At 55.3% G+C, this 19602-nt stretch overlaps 1 protein-coding gene across 10 annotated transcripts; it reads right to left on the bottom strand.

The window, feature by feature from the left end:
* Positions 1–342: 342 nt before the first annotated feature.
* On the bottom strand, positions 343–19116 carry TYK2 (tyrosine kinase 2). Of its 10 annotated transcripts, none has more exons than XM_065875666.1 (24): positions 18921–19116; positions 15828–15951; positions 15563–15710; positions 15081–15244; position 15016; positions 11788–12074; positions 11007–11208; positions 10729–10886; positions 8114–8222; positions 7830–8019; positions 7634–7737; positions 7356–7538; positions 7180–7267; positions 6136–6263; positions 5111–5246; positions 4874–5028; positions 4003–4153; positions 3429–3526; positions 3018–3210; positions 2524–2642; positions 1979–2151; positions 1641–1758; positions 561–671; positions 343–477 (listed from the first exon to the last, which is right to left on the bottom strand). In XM_065875666.1, the coding sequence occupies exons 1-24, from the start codon at positions 19114–19116 to the stop codon at positions 343–345; spliced, it is 3471 nt and encodes a 1156-aa protein (XP_065731738.1). The 10 variants fall into 10 exon arrangements, with proteins under 10 accessions (XP_065731738.1, XP_065731737.1, XP_065731733.1 ...); XM_065875665.1 differs by lacking the exon at position 15016 and having other exon boundaries at positions 7356–7454; positions 7506–7538; positions 11788–12165; XM_065875661.1 differs by lacking the exon at position 15016 and having other exon boundaries at positions 3429–3550; positions 3961–4153; positions 11788–12165.
* Between the last annotated feature and the right edge of the window lie 486 nt (positions 19117–19602).

Here is a 19602-nt window from a genome sequence, read left to right as displayed (position 1 = left end):
GACATAGTAAGAAGGCATAGGCTATGAACCAGTAAGAGGGCTTTTTGCCAAAATTCAACCATGCTGGTGCCTTGATCTTGACTTCCCAGCCTCCAGAACTGTGACAAATAAATTTCTGTTGTTTATAAGCCACCCAGTCTGTGGCGTTTTGTTATAGCAGCCCAAACGGACTAAGACAAGGAAAGTCAGTTCAGAGGGGTGGGGCATCCAGACAGGAGTAAGGCACAGGGAGTCAGTGAGGCTGACCACCTCCTCTTGGGCTCCTCTTAGGGTGGGAAGCAGAAGGCCCTCTCTGTGGGTACTGTCTGCTCCAATCCCCCCAAGCAGAGCTGCTGGCAGGCTTCAGCAGACACTGAACACTGAGGCTGCCTGACCTTGGTATTTCTCGTGGACCGTTTTGAGGATGGGTATGAGGTTCTGGAAGGTCGGGCGGAATGAGGCCTCTGCTTTCCAGCAGTTCTTCATGAGGCAATAGATCTGGGGAAGGAAAAACTGAGGCTGTGATCTCTGCTCTCTCCCTGGTCCGATGGTGGGGGCAGGGGGAAAAGGGAGGGTCTCACCTCACAGGGACATTTCTCTGGCTGTGGCAGCCTCTCTCCTCGTTCCAGCAGCTCAGTGAGCCTCAGCACTGTCATCTGCCCCTGGGTGAGGCCTATGAGCTCGATGAATTTCTACAGAAGAAACAGGACAAGCTCTTTTTAAGAGGCGGGGCTGCCTAGATAGCGGTCAAGAGTCTGAAGCCGGACGGCAGGAGTTCTAATGCCATCTCTACCACTTCTCAGCTGCATAACATTGGTCTTATGACTTTGCCTCTCTGGGCCTCAGTTCTCTCATCTGTAAAATGGGTGATAACATCGACCACCTGGGGTTATTGTGAAACTTAGATGAACTAATATTCATAGAGTAAGTCTGAATTAGGTGCTTGCTATTATTATTAAGCCTCAGCAAGTTGTTTTTGCCTGTTCAGAACATTTTTTAAATTTTTTTAAAATTAAAAAAAAAATTTTTCCTATGAAGGCACTCTGATTGGCTTTGGGAATAAACCCCTAACATACTCTAGGCTCCTCCCCTCAGCCAAGGACTACACAGTGAGTGGCTCCCTGGAGGGCACGTGAGTCAAGCTGGGCCAATCAGAGAGTCCTGAATTATGTTGGAAAGAGAAAGACCCTCCTCCCCTCAGCTGGGTCCACTGTTGCCACAACAAAGGGAAGGCTTGCTTAAGAAATGCTACCAGTGGTTAAGACTCGGTGCTTCCACTGCAGGAGGCACAGGTTCGATCCCTGATCGGGGAACTAAGATCCCACATGCCGCGTGGCACGGCAAAAAAACCAAAATGCTACCATGGAAATAAGCAGAGCTGAGAGATGGAGAAAATGGGATTCCTGATGGCATTTGAAGGTCTAGATCAAGCCATGTTCCCACTGTCCCCTTGGGGTTTGCAAGTGGCAGAATAAGCCGTTCCTATTTGAGTGGGTTTCGGTCACAATCCAAGCCCTCTGCAGTGTAACTGGCCCACTTTACAGAATGCGACTGTGAGGCTCAGGTAGGTTAAGTTCTTGCTAGGGTGGGGGAGCTGGGAACTGAATGCATGCCTCGCTAACTCCTCTAGGATAGGGTCGGGGTGCAGGCCTGGCTCTCACCGAGGGGGGGCTCTGGGTGGAGTCACAGTAGGTCAGCAGCTCATACATGGTGACCCCAAAGGACCAGACGTCGGATGCATAGTAGAACTTACACTCCTTCAGGCACTCCGGGGCATACCTGGGGAGAGAGGGCACTCAGGCCTTGGGCCAGACCGAGCTGGAGTCCTTACCTGAGGCTTAGGAGCCCTGTGGTCCCAGTTAGGGCCCCACCCTTAAGAGGGGGGGCAGTGTCACTTGACCCAGGCCCTGTCGTCTGAGACCCCGGAATCCATCTCCTCCACCCTGTCTGCTCCAGGTGACCCTGGCACCCCTCCCTCCGGCTGGGTCCCGCTGGTTACCAGAACACGGGACTGTCCCCATCCTCGCGCACACAGTAGTACTCATGGCCTTCGGGCACGGCCTTGGCGAGACCGAAGTCCCCAATCTTGACCAGTCTGTTGTTGTCCAGCAGCACGTTGCGTGCGGCCAGGTCTCGGTGCACGTAGTGCTGCGCGTGCAGGTAGGCCATACCCTGGGGGTGGGGCAAGTCAGGATCAGCGCGGGGGCAGGACCGGGCCTGAGAAGCAGTGACCAGGATGGCTAGGGGACAGTCAAGTTGGCGGGGACCAGGCGCGAGAACGGGCAGGATGGCAGCTGGGGCCAGAGAGAAAAGGAGCAGAGCCAGACAGCAGAGGTGGAGCCACATGGGGGGCTCCCCCGGGGCAGGGGGCGGGAGAATTGGGAGGGGGGTGGGGGCCCGGGCCAGTGGGGGTGTGGCCAGGTGACCTGCTGAATGGACAAGGATGGAGGAGAGCAGGCCCAGCGGGGTTGGCGGGGGAGATAGGGAGCTCAGGCCAAGCCAAAGAAGGGGGCAGGTTCTGGGAGCAGGGGCAGGCAGGCCCACCTCGCAGATCTGCTGGGAGAAGAGCAGCAGCTGGGCCAGCCCGACATTGTGCCGAGGCAAGTAGTCTCGGAGGCTGCCCAGGGGCACGTACTCCATGACCAGCTGTACCGACTTCTCGCCTGACACCGGAGAGGAGCGGCCCGTAAGGGTGGTAGAGACCTGGACCACAGGCTGCCCACCCTGCACCCCCTATCCCAAGGTGGGGAGGGAAAACCAAGATTCATCCACACTAGGACCAGTCCTCAGGTGGGGCGGACTCATCCTGAACCCGTCCACAGGCAAGGGAGCTGACGGTGGCTCCCACCCATCCTGGCCCCAGCAGAGCACCTAAGGATGGAAAGGAGGCAGCCGGGCCTCGCCCACCTTGGTGTCTGCAAACTGCATCTTCCAGCCTGGGGCTGAGAGGCTCTAATTGGCCAGGTCCTGCTGGCCCCGCCCACCAAGCCACACCCAAGCCATAGCCCCGCCCTGTTACAGCTCTAGGCCCCGCCCACCTTGGTCCTCGCAGCAGCCCTTGTACTTGACAATGTGCTGGTGGTAGAGTGTGCGCAAGATTTCGATCTCTCGCCTCCAGCCTGTACGGAGCTGGGGACCGCAGCCTGCCTTGAGGGCCTTCACGGCCACCATCTCACCAGTGCCGTCATTGGTTGGATCGTAGCAGTACAGGCTGACCTTTCCGAAGTGACCCTGGCCGGAGCGTGCAGGAGCGTCAGCCCCACCCCCAGCTCCCCAGGCAGGTTTGTTTGGAAAATCCAAGGCCCCACCTACTCCATGTGGATGGGTCCCCTTGGGGCTGAGGCCTCCCTTTCAATTCCCCGGGGCCTCTCTTGAAGCTGAGAGTCTCTAAGGCCAGGGCCTTGGAGCAGCCCATGCCCCGCTGCTGGTCCTCCAGGCCTCGCCCTTACCTCACCCAGATCCCTGATCTTTTTCAAATAGCGCTTGTGGAAAACCGTAGGATCTGACGCCGGTGAGTCCGGGTTCACAGACAAGACATCAACGAGATCTGGAAGAGCTACAGTGGGTGAGTCTGGAACACAGCCCTTTCTCCAAAAGGGTCCACACTTGGGGACACAGAAAGCCAGCTACTGCTATCCCCAGCATCCGATCCCAGAGATAAGCAAACTTTTTTTTTTTTTTTTTTTTTTTGCAAGGGCTGGGAAATTCCTCTTATTGTCCAAAACACAGAGCTGGCTGCACCATAACCAACACCTGGGATGTTCTGAGATTGGGTAAAGGGCACAAACTTTTCATTAATAACCAAAAAATTTGCCAGGGTCTAATTCATCCAAAGAAGCCGTGGCTCTCCCCAAGCAAAACATAAAGGAGAGCTTGGGGCTTCCCCTCCCCCTTACTTAAGTGAATTAGAAACCGGCACACACCCTAAGCCACTGTACAGAGACTTGGGTGCACCATGCCTGAGTCAGCAGGGATCCCAGCCCCTCCCCCCCTCCAGGGTCCCCGCCCTGGAGTGATGCTCACTTTGGGGCTGCAGCTGAGTGAGGTCACGCAGGATGGTGCGGAAGGATGGCCGCTGGGCTGGCTCATAGGTCAGGCACTGGCTGGTGAGTATGGCCAGCTCTGGGCACGAGGGCTCAGGCAGCTTCTGCTGCTTCTGGTAGAAGCGCTCTTTCTGTTGGAGACGGGACCGGAAGGAGTCAGTGTACACCCTCAGTCCCCTTCCCCAAGAGGCGGAGTCAAGTCCCCAGAGCAGGGCTAGACCAGCCAGGTCCTTGTTCTTGTCATTCCCATTTTACAGATGAGGCCACTGAGCCTCGGCAATGGGATGCAGACTTGCCCACCACCGCAGAGTCAGGATTGGAACCCAAGTAGAGCAGGCTGTGCTGGGCTGGAGCATCTCACACTTGGCCCTTCCTGCCCTGCCTTCCACCCACCTCTGCTCCCAGAACGCTTTTGCATACTGCAGCTCCCTGAATGCCCCAAAGCCTCCCGGCCTTTGCATAGGCTGTGTCCACCACCTAGGCTGCTCTTCCTAGCCTGGGACACTGATATTTCTGCACTTAGATTAAAACCTCCTCTGGGAAGCCCTGCCCCATCCCTCAGCTGGGTCAGGGGCATCCTCTGGGTCCCCTTCCTCCCAACAGCCTGTGCCTCCCCCTTGATGCCCTGGTCACTCTGCCTAAAGCATGTGATCTATTTGCTTTGGGCCATAACGACCTTATGAGGTTGGGACTGCAGTTCACTGCAACTGACAGATGACCTGATGGAGGCCCAGAGAGATGAGGCTGCATAGCCAGAGGGGAGGCAGCTCTGGACCCTGAATGTACCCTCTGGACTCCTTGGCGGTGCCAGCCCTCTTTGTGCGGAGGGCCCAGGGGTCCCCTGGACATACCTCGGAGGGGCTGCGGCCCTGCAGGGGGGCCTCCCCATCGAAGTAGATCTCCAGGAGGGTGGCACCAAAGCCCCACTTGTCGGCTGCAGTGCTTAGGCTGTTGGCTCCACCGGACAGGCACTCAGGGGCTGTCCAGGGGATCCGCTCCACCCGTTCTGGGGGCCAGAGTCAGAGGTCAGCAAGGTAAAAGGAGTGGGGGAAGCCCGTCCCTGTGCCCAGCCCTGCCTGCGTCCTTACCCTCCCTGGAGAGGACGCTCAGGCCCACACCGGGGTCACTCAGCTTGATGAAGGGGCTGGTGCCCTCCGCCAGCCCCAGCCGTGCCAGGAGGATGTTCCGGCCACACACGTTGCTGTGAACCAGGCTCTTGTCTTCCTGGGGTAGGGGGGAAAGGGGGGCGTGGCCACTGGGGGCTGTAGACCCCACCCCTACCCCATCCCACATGGTCCCCCCAGGGACAGCCCAAGTGAAAAAGACAATCATGGTCGTTATGGAGATGCCAGTCCATTGTCATAGTGACGAGGCAGCACTGGGTCTCCAGTGGGTCCTTCCTGTTTTCCCAGTGCTGGTGGCCAAGGCCCTCACCCAGGGACAAAAGGCCAGAGGACCCTACTGTGGTCCTCAAACCCATGGCAGGCATGCTCCTTCCCCAGGGCCTTTGCACTGGCTGTCCCCTCTGCCTGGAATGCACTTCTCCCAGATACACTCACAACTACCCACCTCTCCCCTCACCCCATGTCACCTCCAGGTCACCTTAGTGAGGCCTTCCCCAACCCACCTGTTTAAGACATCACCTCTTCCCCAAACTGTAACAAATCCTCATCTCCACCTCTGCTTTTTTGCCCACAGTTCTTGCTACTTTCTGGCGTACTATGTAATATAATGTACGAATTATTATTTCTCGCTTGTCCCTCCCAACTAAAATGCCAGCTCCCCAAGGACAGAAACTTCTGTCTGTTTTGTTCTCTGTTGGGTCCCCAGGGCCTAGGACAGAGCCCGGCACACAGGGGGTGTTCTGGAAACTGGGGTGACTGGACCGGGAAGGGCTAGAGAACAAATGGCAAGAGTGACAGAGGTGACTGCCACAGGGCCTTGGACACCAAGTGGAGGAGGTGGGGAGAGATGGGAGCCACAGGGGTACATGAGCAGAGGAGGTTCATGGGAAGATCCAGTGCGTGGATGGGTGCTTTCAGGCCTCCATACGCAACGTGGGAGCTGCCCTGGCCCTCCCCACCCACGCAGGCCCCGCCCGCAGACCACGCACCAGGTAGCTGAGGGCGCTGGCCAGCTGCTGGGCCACTGCCAGCTTCCAGGCCAGGGGCACGCGGCCCCTCTCCCGCCGCAGCCACACGTCCAGGGGCCCGTGTTCCACGTACTCCGTCACCATGATATCTGCAAAGGCCCAGCCACTGCAGGTGCTGCCCACCAGCTTACCCTCCAGGGCATCAGGGGGCAGGACGGGGATGAGGGGGGCGGGCACTGGGATTGTAGGTGCGGAAGGTGTTGGGCAAGGGTGTGGGGGGAGGCTCAGGAGCGACTCTGGGGAGAGGAGGAACGGAGGAGGTGGGTGCAGGGTGAGGCCGCGCTGAATGCTGGCATTTGGGTCCAGGGTGGGACTGGGGTAGAGAGGAGGCTGCGAGTGAGTGACAAAGGTCAGGACGGGATTGGGGAACCGGGGGGAGGGTGCAGACGAGTGGAGGGAGTGGAGCTGGAGGTTGGGATCCCACAGCGCTGGGGGTGCCTGTGCAGTGAGAGGTGCGCAGGCTCGGCACGTAGGCCAGCGTTGCGGGGAAAGCAGGAGAGACGGACACGTGGTGCTGAGGTCGGCGGGCCTGGGGGCGGCCGTGGGCACCCTGTACAAGGAGGTGTGCACAGAGTAGCGGGAGAGCGGGGGGAGAAGCAGGGGCTGAGGTCTGGGAGGATCAGGGTGGCCGACAAGGCTGGGGTCTGCATGCTGTCACAGTATCGAGGGGGTCAGAGGATACACAGGGGCTGGACTGTAGAGGTGTTTGGGTGGTAGATGGAGCTAGGGATGCAGTCTGGAGTCGGGGTGCAGGTAGACGGTTGGGGCGTAGCCAGGGATCAGGGAGCTGCTGCTAAGGGTCATGGTGTGGACAGGATTTAGGATGGAGATGAGAGTCGATGGGCACAGGCTGGGGTATGTTCAGGGGTGGGGTGTAGGTCAAAGGTCAGTGTGCAGTCAGGGATAAGGATGCAGGTCAAGAGTGTAAGTGGGGTCGGGCTGTAAATGCGGCAGAGTGGGGTGGGGGTGTGTGTGTATGTCGGGGGTGGGGCAGGGCCCACTCACTCTCGGAGCCGTGCACGTAGATGCCGTGCACGAAGACCAGGTGCACGTGGGAGACCTGGCTCATGAGGCTGGCTGTCTCGTAGAAGGCCTGTGGGGACGGGGCAGGTTAGGGGGCTGCAGGCCCTGACCCTGACCCTCTTCACCCTGCCCCCCATCCCCTGGCCACGCTCACTCACCAGGGCGATGTCATGGTGACTGGGATCTAGCACCTTGAGTACCACTCGCAGCTCCTGTTCACAGCCCGCCCCGGGCATGGGGGGGTCCCCACCATCCACCTTGTCCTCTTCAGGGCCTCCGCCCCCCACTCGCAAGAGGCCCTCATACACATTGGTCCTCGTGCCCTGGCCCAAGTGGGATAGCTGGGGGGACATGGTGTGGAAGATCTCCATGACAACGGCTCCAGGCTGCCTCCCTGGTGCCCCGCGCCCGCAGGGGCCACCCCCGCGCCACGCACCTGGGTGATGTCTTCCTGGCGGATCTGGTGGAAGCTGAGATGGCTGAGGTTGAGTGGCCTGCTGCTGGCCCGAGGTCCCCGCGTGACGATGAGGTTGGAGATCTCTGGGGATGGAAGCAGTCCCTGAAAGTTCGCACGGAGGGAAGAGCCCCCCCGCCCCCGCAACCCGAGCCCCGTGGCACTCCCATCTTAGTACCTCCTGGCCGTGGCAGGCAGCAGTGGCGCAGGGAAAAGCAGTCATCGCCGGCCCGCAGGGAGCAGCCCTGGAGGGCAACCCGCAGCTCGCGCACGCTGGGGAAGGACCGGTCCCAGCCCTCCAGCGCGACAGTCCCAGCCTGCAACTCGATGGGGAACTTCCGTAGGTGCAAGCCCTTCACGCCGGGTGCCTGGAGCAGGTGGCAGCAGGGGTGAGGGCGGTGAGCAGGGGTCCAGGCAGGGAGCACGCCCAGCCCCAGCCCAGGACCCCCGCCCCAGGCCCACCTGGTCACGCTGGGCCACCGTGAGGATAAGGCGGTGGAGGTGGCTGGTGCTCCAGTGGATGAGGTAAAGGCCGTCCTCGGGCTGCAGCCTGGCCAGCACAAATGGCTCCCTGGGCAGGTGGGGGCACAAAGGGGCACCATCAGGGCACCTGGGAGCACTGCTGGACCCACACCTGGCAACAAGGACACACAAAACCTGCCCAGCAGGGCACACTCCAGCTGGGATAAATGTCAGACACAGCTTACGTGGTGAGACTGTGTCTGAACACACACACGCAGGTAAGCCTGTCCCATGCATGAAACCTCACACACAGACACAGGTACCGGAACAGGCACATGCTTGTGCGTAACAACTGTGGACACCGTGGCAGACAAGATCACTCACACACACACACACACGGGAAACAGTCATCAGATGCCAAATGGGCACACACCCAGCCATAGACACTGCCACTCCCAGGGTGACGCACATACAGTCTGTCACACACCGAAAGGAAAAGATCACAGACAGAGGACTTCCCTGGCGGTCCAGTGGTTAAGACCACGCTTCCACTGCAGGGGGCGCAGGTTCAATCCCTGGTTGGGGAACTAAGATCCCGCATGCCGCACAGTGCGGCCGAAAAAAAAAAGAGAATGAAAGATCGCAGACACAGCCGCTGTGTAACGTAACAGCACAGGGGCACTGGCATCCCAGACCCAGAGGGGACAACTGTCATAAGCACAAACAGGTACTACAAGGTGACACAGCCACACAGACTCTGACAGTTACCTATGTGGTGCCATAGACTGAATGTCTGTGTCCCCCCAAAATTCCTATGTTGAAGCCCTAACCCCCGACCAAGGTGATGGCCTTAGGAGGTGGGTCTTGGGGAGGTGATTAAGTCATGAGGGTGGAGCCGTCACGAATAGGATTAGTGACATAAAACGGACCCCAGGGACTGCCCTGGTGGCGCAGTGGTTAAGAATCCGCCTGCCAATGCAGCGGACACGGGTTCGAGCCCTGATCCAGGAAGATCCCACATGCCGCGGAACAACGAAGCCCGTGTGGCACAACTACTGAGCCTGCGCTCTAGAGCCCATGAGCCACAACTACTAAAGCCTGAGCGCCACAACTACTGAAGCCGGTGTGCCTAGAGCCCACGCTCTGCAACAAGAGAAGCCACCACAGTGAAAAGCCAGGGCACCGCAATGAAGACCCAACGCAGCCAAAAATTAAATTAAATAAATATATTAATTTAAATAAATAAATACAAAAATAAAATGGACGCCAGAGATCTCGCTCACCCCTTCCACCATATGAGGACACAGCCAGAAGACTGAACTTTGGTTATGTAACAGGAGGTGGGGCTCTCACCAGACACTGGATCTGCCAGCACCTTGAATTTGGACTTCTAGCCTGCAGAACTGTGAGAAATAAGTGTCTGTGGTTTCTAAGCCACCCAGTCATTGGCATTCTGTTACAGCAACGCGAATGGACTAAGACACACGCTGACATGGCCCATAGGCCCCGTACGGCCACAGCCCTTGAGAGGTGAAACGACCACTTCACCCTCCTCTGGTGTAGAGACTAGGCTTGGAAGGGTGAGACCTCTTAGACTGACCCAGGGGCCAGTCCAAGTGTCACAGATAGGACAGGGGATACCCAGGCACAGGGCCAATGACCAGATGAGCTGATAGTCACAAACCCCAACCCGGCAGCATACAGGATGGCCACACACACCTGATGACCACATAAGCCCTGACACTTCACATTCTCAGCCCCACACGTCCAAGCAGGAGTGCTCAGTCAGTGATCCACAAGTACCAGGACAGACACATGCCTGCAGGGGTGTAAACACCCACACGTATATCTGAACAGCCACCAGCGTTTGGACAACGCATAGCCCAGCAAAACTCACCAGTCCTGTCACGTGCAAAAACACACACTGACAATTTAAAACGCAGTTGGAGGACCTCCCTGGTGGTCCAGTGGTTAAGACTCCGCGATTCCACTGCAGGGGGCATGGGTTCCATCACTGGCCGGGGAACTAAGATCCCGCATGCCCCGTGGCGCGGCCAAACCAACAACAACAAAACCAAACAAAACGCACTCCCCAGAGTAGTGACACAGCTGCGTGCCAAATGGGCTGTTAAACATTCAGACATGCGTGGTGACAGTCCCCAACCCAGGCACTCTCAGCGTGACACACCGTCCATGCCGTTACAGGTGCCCTCTCTCCCCCCATCACCCCTGGGTGCACACATGCACCCACATGAGCACCCACTGACGTGAACGCACGCACAATGCTGTATGAGCAAATCTTTGCACGTGTACCCGCACGCACACACAGACACGCGTGGGCACACTGGACACGAATGCTCCCGCACACGTGCACGCACACTCACGTACACACCCAGGCACACACACACTGACAGGTACACACTGAGACACGGATGCTTGCACACACATGTGCACTCATATACATGGGTGAACACACAGGCCTTCACACCCTAAGACACACACGCACACACTAAGACACCGACATGCACACACCTCATTCAAACCCCACAGTCCCTAGAGCTCACTGCCCAGTTCAGTCACCAACACGCAGCCCACCCGCCCTTCCCGGCACTCACAGCAGGGGTCCGTGGATACCGTCCTGGATACTCATCACCAGCCGTGGAGGAGCCACCTCATGGCATAGGTAGTGGCTCGAGTCGGCCGTCAGGCGGAAGTAGCCATCCACCAGTGACACCAAGGACAGGGCTGCAGCCTGGGAAGGCAGGGTCAACTCCTGCAGGCCAGGGGGCGGTGGTGGGGAGGACAACATCAGGCAGATGTCACAGGCCAGAGGCTCCCACTGTCACCCAACCCTCCCCCCACGGCCAGCCTGGGCCCCCGTCCCGGGCCCCACCAGGCACTTGTTGTCCTGACGATGAATGCTGACGCGGCGTTCTTTCAGCACCACGTGGGTAATGTCCTGGAAGTCGCAGAAGTAGGCCCATGGGGCCTCCTGAGGTCTGTGCACTGGCTGGTTGCCCACTTCCTGGGCCTTGGCTTTCTTCCCAGATGGGCCAGCATGGGGCATCCTTCTGCCACCACCACCACCACCATCACTGGGAGTCTGGAAACCAGCACGTGGGGCAGGTGAATGGAGAAGGGCAGTGCCTGTTTAGTCCCACTGCACTTTTCCCCGGGGGAGAGGCGGGAGCTGGAGGGACCAGGCAACCCGCCCCCCCCATCAACCCCAGTGTCACAGGCTGGACAGGAGACCCACCCAGAGAGATACACATGCCAGAAACTGGAACTTCGGGGAGAGTAGAATGGAGGTTCCTCACCCTCTCGGCCCCAGATGCCAGACCCCAGAAATCAGGTCCCCAGGGGGGCAGGCAGACAGAGCACACTCCCCAAGAAACAGACCCCCAGGGACTTCTCTGGTGGTCCAGTGGTTAAGACTCCACTCTTCCAATGCAAGGGGCACGGGTTCGATCCCTGGTCGGGGAACTAAGATCCCACATGCCATGCCACGTGACCAAAAAAAACAAAACAAAAAACCAAACCAAAACAAAAAAAAGGCACAGACTCCCAGGCACACCCCAGAGGCACGTGGAGGAAAACCACCTTCGGAGGCCAAGGCCAAGGCTGAGCAAGGGCGCGCCACCCCCAGCTGCCCTGGACTGCTAGATGGAAGAGGCGCCCCGCTCACCTCTGCCTGTACCAGCCGCCACTGGATGCCATCGGTGCCCGACACCAGCACCTCGTGAGTGGGGGGTCCTGCGGCAGACTCGGGCCCAGGGTCGGGAGGGGCCTGTCCGCCATCCCGGATGTAGCAGGGCTCCCCCTCGGCCTGGGCCAGTAGCTCCAGGTGGCACACGGGCACGCGCTCTGTGCCGAAGTGGGGCGCCAGCCGCTCGAGTGTGGCCAGGTACTTCACCATGACAACCTGCTGGGAGAGGCAGCCTGGCTGGAAGGCCCGCAGGAACTTGCGGAAGATGCTCCGCAGGCGCAGCCGCGTCAGAGCATTGTGCTGTCGGATCTGCTGCCGGAAGGAGTGTGGGATGCAGTCCTTGAAGCTGTGGGGACGACCAGGAGGGGCCAGTCAGGGGCCGGGATTGCAGGCCTAGCTGGGTAACGTGGGGCAAGTGGCTTCATCTCTCTGAACCTCAGCTGCCTCGTCTAGAAAACAGACAGGCTGCAACCTACATGGCCATCAACAGATGAATGGATAAAGATGTGGTACGTATATACAATGGAATACTACTCAACCATTAAAAAGAATGAAATAATGCCATCTGCAGCAACATGGATGCAACTAGAGATTATCATACTGAGTGAAGTAAGTCAGGAGGAGAAAGACAAATATCATATGATATCACTTATATGTGGAATCTAAAATATGACACAATGAACCTATCTACAAACTAGAAAACCTATCTACAAAATAGAAAATAGACTCTAGTTGCCAAGGGGGAGGAGGTTGGGGGACAGATGGAGTGGGAAGCTGGGGTTAGCAGATGTAAGCTTTTATGCATAGAATGGATAAACAACAAGGTCCTACTGTATAGCACAGAGAACTATATTCAATATCCTATGATAAACCATAATGGAAAAGAGGATGAAAAAAACAAGAATGTATATATATGTATAACTGAATCACTTTGCTGTACAGCAGAAATTAACACAACATTGTAAATCAGCTATATTTCATTTTAAAAAACATTAGGGGGGGCTTCCCTGGTATCGCAGTGGTTAAGAATCCACCTGCCAATGCAGGGGACACAGGTTCGAGCCCTGGTCCGGGAAGATCCTACGTGCCTCGGAGCAACTAAGCCTTTGCGCCACAACTACTGAGCCTGTGCTCTAGGGCCCGCAAGCCACAACTACTGAGCCCATGCGCCACAAGTACTGAAGTGCACGCGCCTAGAGCCCGTGCTCTGCAACAAGAGAAGCCACCACAATGAGAAGCCCGCACACCTCACCAAAGAGTAGCCCCTGCTCGCCACAACTAGAGAAAGCCCGCACACAGCAACGAAGACCCAGTGCGGCCAAAAATTTAAAACATAAAAATAAAAAATATAAAAACTGAAAAAAAAACCCCAAAACAATAAAAAAAAAACAGGCAGGCTGTCATGAAGGTGGACAGAGAATGCTATAAAGGGCCAGCACAGGGAGGCCATGTGGTTGTCTGGGCCCAGGGCCCAGGACTTTGGAGGAGACTATAGGTCGGAAATCCCAGCTCTTGGGCAACTTCCTTAAGCTCTAAAGGGCTCTGTCTTTTCATCTGTAAAATGGGATCAAACAGTGCCCACTTCTAGGGCTGATGAGAGAATCAGGACTATTGATTGGCATAAAATAAGGACTATGTGAGTGTTGGCTATTATTATTATTGGAGAAGTCGCTATTGTTTTGATCATTAATATGACTATCAATAAAAGGCACAGCTCTGGGAAGCCCCTCTGCTCTTCACAAAGCCATACCCTTCACCCCTTCTCCTGCCCTGCACTTGCGCACCAGCATAGCCCACTTAGATGAGATTTCCAAGCCTCATCCTCCATGTCCCAAGCCACCTCTTCCAACCTTTGAATACAAAGATCCTAAAGGTCAAGGTTCTAGCTGCCTTCTGCCCCCACTTCCAAGCTTTCCAGGGCTCCCTAGTGCTCTCAGGGAAAAAGGTTCCCTGACTAGTGCCTGGCCGTCTCCTGCACTTGGGCGATCACATTCCGAGTTCAGTTCCCCTGGAAACTAGGCCTTTGCCACCTCCTGCCTCTGGGCCTTTGTATATGCTGTTCCCTCTCCCTCGAATGCTTGGCCAAAGCAATCCACATCTGGATAAAGCCAACTCAACCTTCAGGTCTTAGCAGAAATCACCTCCCCCCAGGAGCATCCTCTGATCTCCAGGCTGGATAGGGTCCCTCTTCTGGGCTTCCCAGCATCCTGGGCTTCACTGTCACAGCCCTAGTCCTCCAGTGATAACACGACAGGGATTGAAAAATATGTGCTTTAAGAACTGCAAGTCCTGGGAAATTCCCTGGCGGTCCAGTGGTTACGACTCGCCGTGGGTTCAATCCCTGGTTGGGGAACTAAGATCCCATAAGCTGTGTGGCGCGGCCAAAAAAGAACTGCAGGTCCTGAAAGACCCACTTCTCTTGCTGCCTCCTCCAGGCAGTGTGCCCTGATTGCCCCAGCCCTCACTGCAGTGGAGGCTAGCAGCTCTCCAGGCTCCTGCCTCCTTTTTTCCCTTGAATTCTAGGGAGTCCTCCAAGCTCACCCTGCTCCAACCACACTTCCTCCACCACATATCAAGCATGGTACAATCTTAGGGCCTTTGCACTGGCTGATCCCTCTGTGGAGAAGTCTCTTCTCCCAAATACCCACCTGGCTCCCTCCTTCACTTCCTTCAGATTTTTGAATTTGAATGTCACCTTCTCAGTGAGGAATTCCCTGATGACCCAGTTTTTTTTTTTAATTTATTTATTTTTTATACAGCAGGTTCTTATGATGACCCAGTTTTAAACTGTACGCCCCCCATTCCCTGACACACCCCTTCTTTCTCTGTTCCTGCTTAATTTTTCCCCATTGCACTTATCATCGTCTAAAACACTATACATTTTATTTTTGTATTTTGTTTATTGCCTGTCTCCTTCATCAGATGTGACCTCCAGGAGGGCAGGGATTTTTGTCTGTCCTATTGACTGTTGTGTCCCCAACACCCAAAACTAGTACCAGGGACTTCCCTGGCGGTCCAGTGGTTAGGACTCAGTGCTTTCACGGCCAGGGCCCTGGGTTCAATCCCTGGTCAGGGAACTAAGATCCTACAAGACGCTCAGCACGGCCGGAAGAAAAAAAAACTAGTACAAGCATACAGTAGGCACTCAATAAATGTTTGTTGAATGAATGAAGGCATGACAGTATGCAAGGTCTACCCTGGCCACCAGATACCTGGGCATGTCCACCCACCTATGCAGTGTTTCCGCCTCATTCTCAATACCTGATCTTCTTGGCCACCTTCTCAAGGGGGACACCATGGCAGAGAGCGAGGTGGCAGAGGTGCAAAAAGGCCATGCCCAGGCTCTCGTTCTGAAAGTGGTGGATCTCCTCCTCGCTTGACAGCTCCCACAGCGATGCCACGTCATTTATGAACTCATGCTTGCCCTGGGGATGGGGAATCAGGCAGAAAGGGAGGCATGAGAACCTGTTCACTCCCCAGCTTCTGGTCACTTTGCGGAAGGGAAGGACCCCACATGTGTGCCTCCTCTGCCCAACCCTATGCCTGTGGCAGACATCACTAATCAATCACAGCACTTACCCCTACAACCCTAAGAGTCTCAAAACCCTTTGGTTCAGGCAGCCAAAGGATCCCAGAGGGCATGAGTTCAAACCTACTAGCTATAGCAAATTGGGAGGGAAGTGAGGACTCCTCATTTGCAACCTCCCTCACAAACAGTCTCACCTCCCCAGCCCTGCTCACACCTGCTCAAAGAGGTACTCAAAGGAGGCGGGGTCCAGGAGTTGCACCCCCTGCTTGGCCTGTTCTGAGGAAGGCTCGGACCCTGGGGGACCACAGCGGTACACAGCCGGCTCCTGGGGATGCATGCCATGCCAGTTCCGGAAATAAAACCTGCAGGAAGGGAGGGGGCGCAGCTGGGGTTTAGCACAGATTCAGACCAGGTCCAAGAAGGTGGGGACAGGGGAGAGAGGGGACAGAACGAAAGCCTTCCAAGGGGACTTCACCCACCTCATGCGGAAGTACAGCAACAGGCTCGAGTCTCTGGACATATCCAGGACGTGGTTTGGAGGCAGCCAGACCTGGGCCTGGACATTGAAGAGGGCAAAAAGATTGAAGCAGGGTGGAGTGATGCCTGGACAGGGGAGAAATGAGTCAGGAGTGAGTGCCTGCTGCCATTAGCCCTGTGGACCCCCAGACCCACTGTCTCCCTTCACAATCCCTCCCTGGGCCTCCTGCCTTGCCAACAGAAGACAATGCAATATGTAAACCATCCTATGGCCTCACAGGAAAACTACATTTCCCAGCCTCCTTTGCAGCTAGGATGGAGACATTGGGCTGGTTTTTGGCCAGTGGGATGTGGGCATAAGGGAGTACATTTTTCCAGGCCTAGAAATAAACTTTCCTGCCATCTTCGCTGCCCCAGGAATGTTGGAAACCCCTTATGCCTAGTGGTGAAGCTATAAGATAGAGGGGAACCATCTGACCTGCATTAGATTTTAGGTCAATTTTCATTGTCTTAACCCAGTAGAATTGGGGGGGCTGCTTGTTACTACAGCAAAACCTATCATAGACTGACTAACACAGCTCTACAGACTGCTGGCACTTTGCCTGGTCTCTCTCTGAACTCCAGACCCAGAGAAATACCCAACTACCCCTTGGCTGTCTTCCTCTAGACATCTCGGGCCCCCTGAGATGTGCCTTGTTCCAAATAGATCTCATCTGAGGTCCCCAAACCTGCCCCCTCTCTGCCGGACTTCATCTTTGTCCTCAACTCGTCCCACCCCCACCACATCAGATTGGTCACAAGTCCTGTACTTTCTGCATCCTCCTTCTCTCTGGGATCTACCCACTTCCTTCAAATCCAAAACTCAGCCCTAGTTCAGCCTCCAAACTTACTGTCGTTCCCCACACTGGCTGCCCAAGCATCTATTTTTTATACACATCACTTAAAAATTGTATCTAAAATAGTTCCGAATTATTTATTTATTTTTAATTAAAAATTTTTTTCTTTCTTTCTTTCTTTGTTTTGGCTGTGCCGGGTCTTAGTTGCGGCATGAGGGATCTTTAGTTGTGGCATGCAGACTCCTTAGTTGCAGCATGCATGCAGGATCTAGTTCCCCGACCAGGGATCAAACCCAGGCCCCCTGCATTGGGAGCACAGAGTCTTACTCACTGGACCACCAGGGAAGTCCTTCAGAATAATTTATAATCACCTAAGTACCAGCCACAAGAAAAAGAATAAAACCTGGCAAGTACAACTGAAGCCCCCACCTACATCCACCTCCTCTCCCCTCCCACAAAGAGGTAACTATACTCCTGAACTAGAGTTTATCATTTTCATATTCTCTATCATCTTTGAATGCTATAAATTCAAATGGGTATTATACCATAGGCGTCCTGCAATTTGCTTTTTCATGCTACGATAGGTTTTAAGCTTCACACATGATATATGTAACTTTGGTTAAATTCCTTTTTCCTGGCTGTATAGTATTCCAGTGTTCAACCATACTGCAACTGATTTGTGCATTCTCCTATACACAGACGTTGAGATGGTCTCCTATTTTCACTAAGATCAATGAAGCCACTCTGAACATTCCCATGTACATCTCCTGGAACACATGAGCTGAGTGTCTGTAGAGTGCACGTCTAGGAGTGGAACTGTGTGCCCTCAGGGGATGTACATTTCAACCATGTTAGACGATGCCAAATTGCTCTCCAAAATCATTGCATCCGGGAATTCCCTGGTGGTCCAGTGGTTAGTACTTGGTGCTTTCACTGCCGAGGGCCTGGATTCAATCCCTAGTCAGGGAACTAAGATTCCGCAAGCCGCATGGCGCGGCCAAAAAAAAAAAAAAAGAAAAGAAAAGAATCATTGCATCCAAGTGTACTGCCCCCCAAAGAAAGAGCATGCCTCCCTATGAGACAACTTCCTAAAGAACCAATCTGTTTCACTCTCTGGCTTAAAACTTCCATCGCTCCCCTTTGCCCCCTGAGAAAGCCCAACCCCCTCAGCACTGAATAACCATGACCTGGACCCAGACAATTATGCTCTGCTTTCAATTCCTACTTCCCCTTCCAAATTCTTGAAAACCATGCTCCAGTTACTCTTAAGGTCTTTTGCTTCCTTAAAAAGATCAGGTTCTCTGGGTCCTTGGCCAGGCATGTTTCACACCACCCAGAAAACCAGTGCTTCTTTAAGAATCTGCCATTGATGGGAAAGTACAAGGTGTTATAGAAAGCTACCAGAAGGCCCCCATCCAGTTGTGGGACAGGGGGTTTGAGAGGACGTCCTGGAGGAAAGGGCACGTAAGCAAAGTCCCCTTGGAGAGACCTTCTCCCCCTCCGGCAGGAGAAACTAACTTTCAAGCACGTGTGCCGCAGGCTCTCTCAACCATTCCATGCTTCACTGCTGTTCCTGGGGAAAGCTTTAAGCCCTAAACTCCTCCCTCTGGGGTTTAAAACACTGTAAGATCTGAACCTGGCTGACTTCTGCCCCATCACCTCCTACTTGGAGGCCCTTACTCCCACCCTCGCCCGCCACAGTCTGCTCCCCCTACAGCAGCCAGAGATCATCTGTGACACTTGCGTCCAATTACGTTCCTTCTTCACTCACAGTCCTCTGCGGCTCCCACCTCACTTGGAGTAAAATCCGAAGTCTTCCCTGAGGCCCAAGAGGCCCTGTACAACCTGTGCCATCACCTGCTTGCCCTCACCTACTCCTGTCTCCCCTTCACTCACTCGGCTACAGCCACACCGGCCTCCTCACTGTTGCTGGTAAGTTCCCACCTCAGGGCCTTTGCACTTGCTGTTCCCACTGCCTGGCACCATCTTCCCCAAGATATACCCGTGGCTCAGTCCCTTATCTCCCCAAGTTTTAAATCTTTTACCATGATCTCTGGCCTCCTATACGGTTTTCTTATTTATTGTGTTTCTTGTTGATCCCTATTAGAATATCAGCTCTACAAATGTAGTAACTGGGGGCTGGCACACACTAGGTGCTCACTCAATGTCCTCTGAATGAATGGGCAGACGATTGGATGGATGAGGCCCGGCGGCTGCCAGTGCCTCCACCCCGCCATGGGGCTGATGCCCGGGACTCACCGACTTTGTGTGCAATGTGGAGGCAGACCTCCTCCGCAGTCAGTGTGGCCTCGCTGAAGGTGACCCAGGGCTCCCCGCCACCGGGGCCAGCCCAGTGCAGAAGCACCTTCAGGCCTCCTCTGGTGGCCATGGGCTGAGCTCCATCCCCATCGGGCTTTCTGCCCCTGGTGGTGGCCCCCCATTGGCACAGAGGCATGCTCTTGACAGCTGGCTTGCCTAGGAAGGAATGACATCTTGTCAGCCCCAGGCCTCAGCCTGGAGGCCCCTTTGAGCACCTCAACCTTCCAACCATCCAGACTGAGGCTTGGGGGGAAGATTCTGGACCCCTGCTAGCTGTGCAAACTTAGACACCCAATTCCCCTTCCTGAGCCCCAGTTTCCACAACCGTTTGATGGAGTTGGGGTATGTGTCCCCACCTACCAGATCAGTCACGAACAATAACACCACCAAACCCCTTTATTGAACAAATTCACCAATATAAAAATCTGCTCTGTCCAATAAAATTTTTTTTTTTTAATCTGCTCTGAACCCACCTTTCCAAAATAACCAGGAAGACAGGGGTGGCCAGACAGACCTGGGAGTGAATCCTGTGTCGACTCAGATGAGTCACTTAGCCATGCTGGGCCTCAGTTTCCCCATCTGGAAAATGGAGATGCTGAGAGTGTTGCCATGAAGAGATGGT

The sequence above is a fragment of the Phocoena phocoena genome, chromosome 3, assembly GCF_963924675.1.
Source record: "Phocoena phocoena chromosome 3, mPhoPho1.1, whole genome shotgun sequence".
Taxonomy (NCBI): domain Eukaryota; kingdom Metazoa; phylum Chordata; class Mammalia; order Artiodactyla; family Phocoenidae; genus Phocoena; species Phocoena phocoena.
This window is presented reverse-complemented; position numbering and strand designations above follow the sequence as displayed.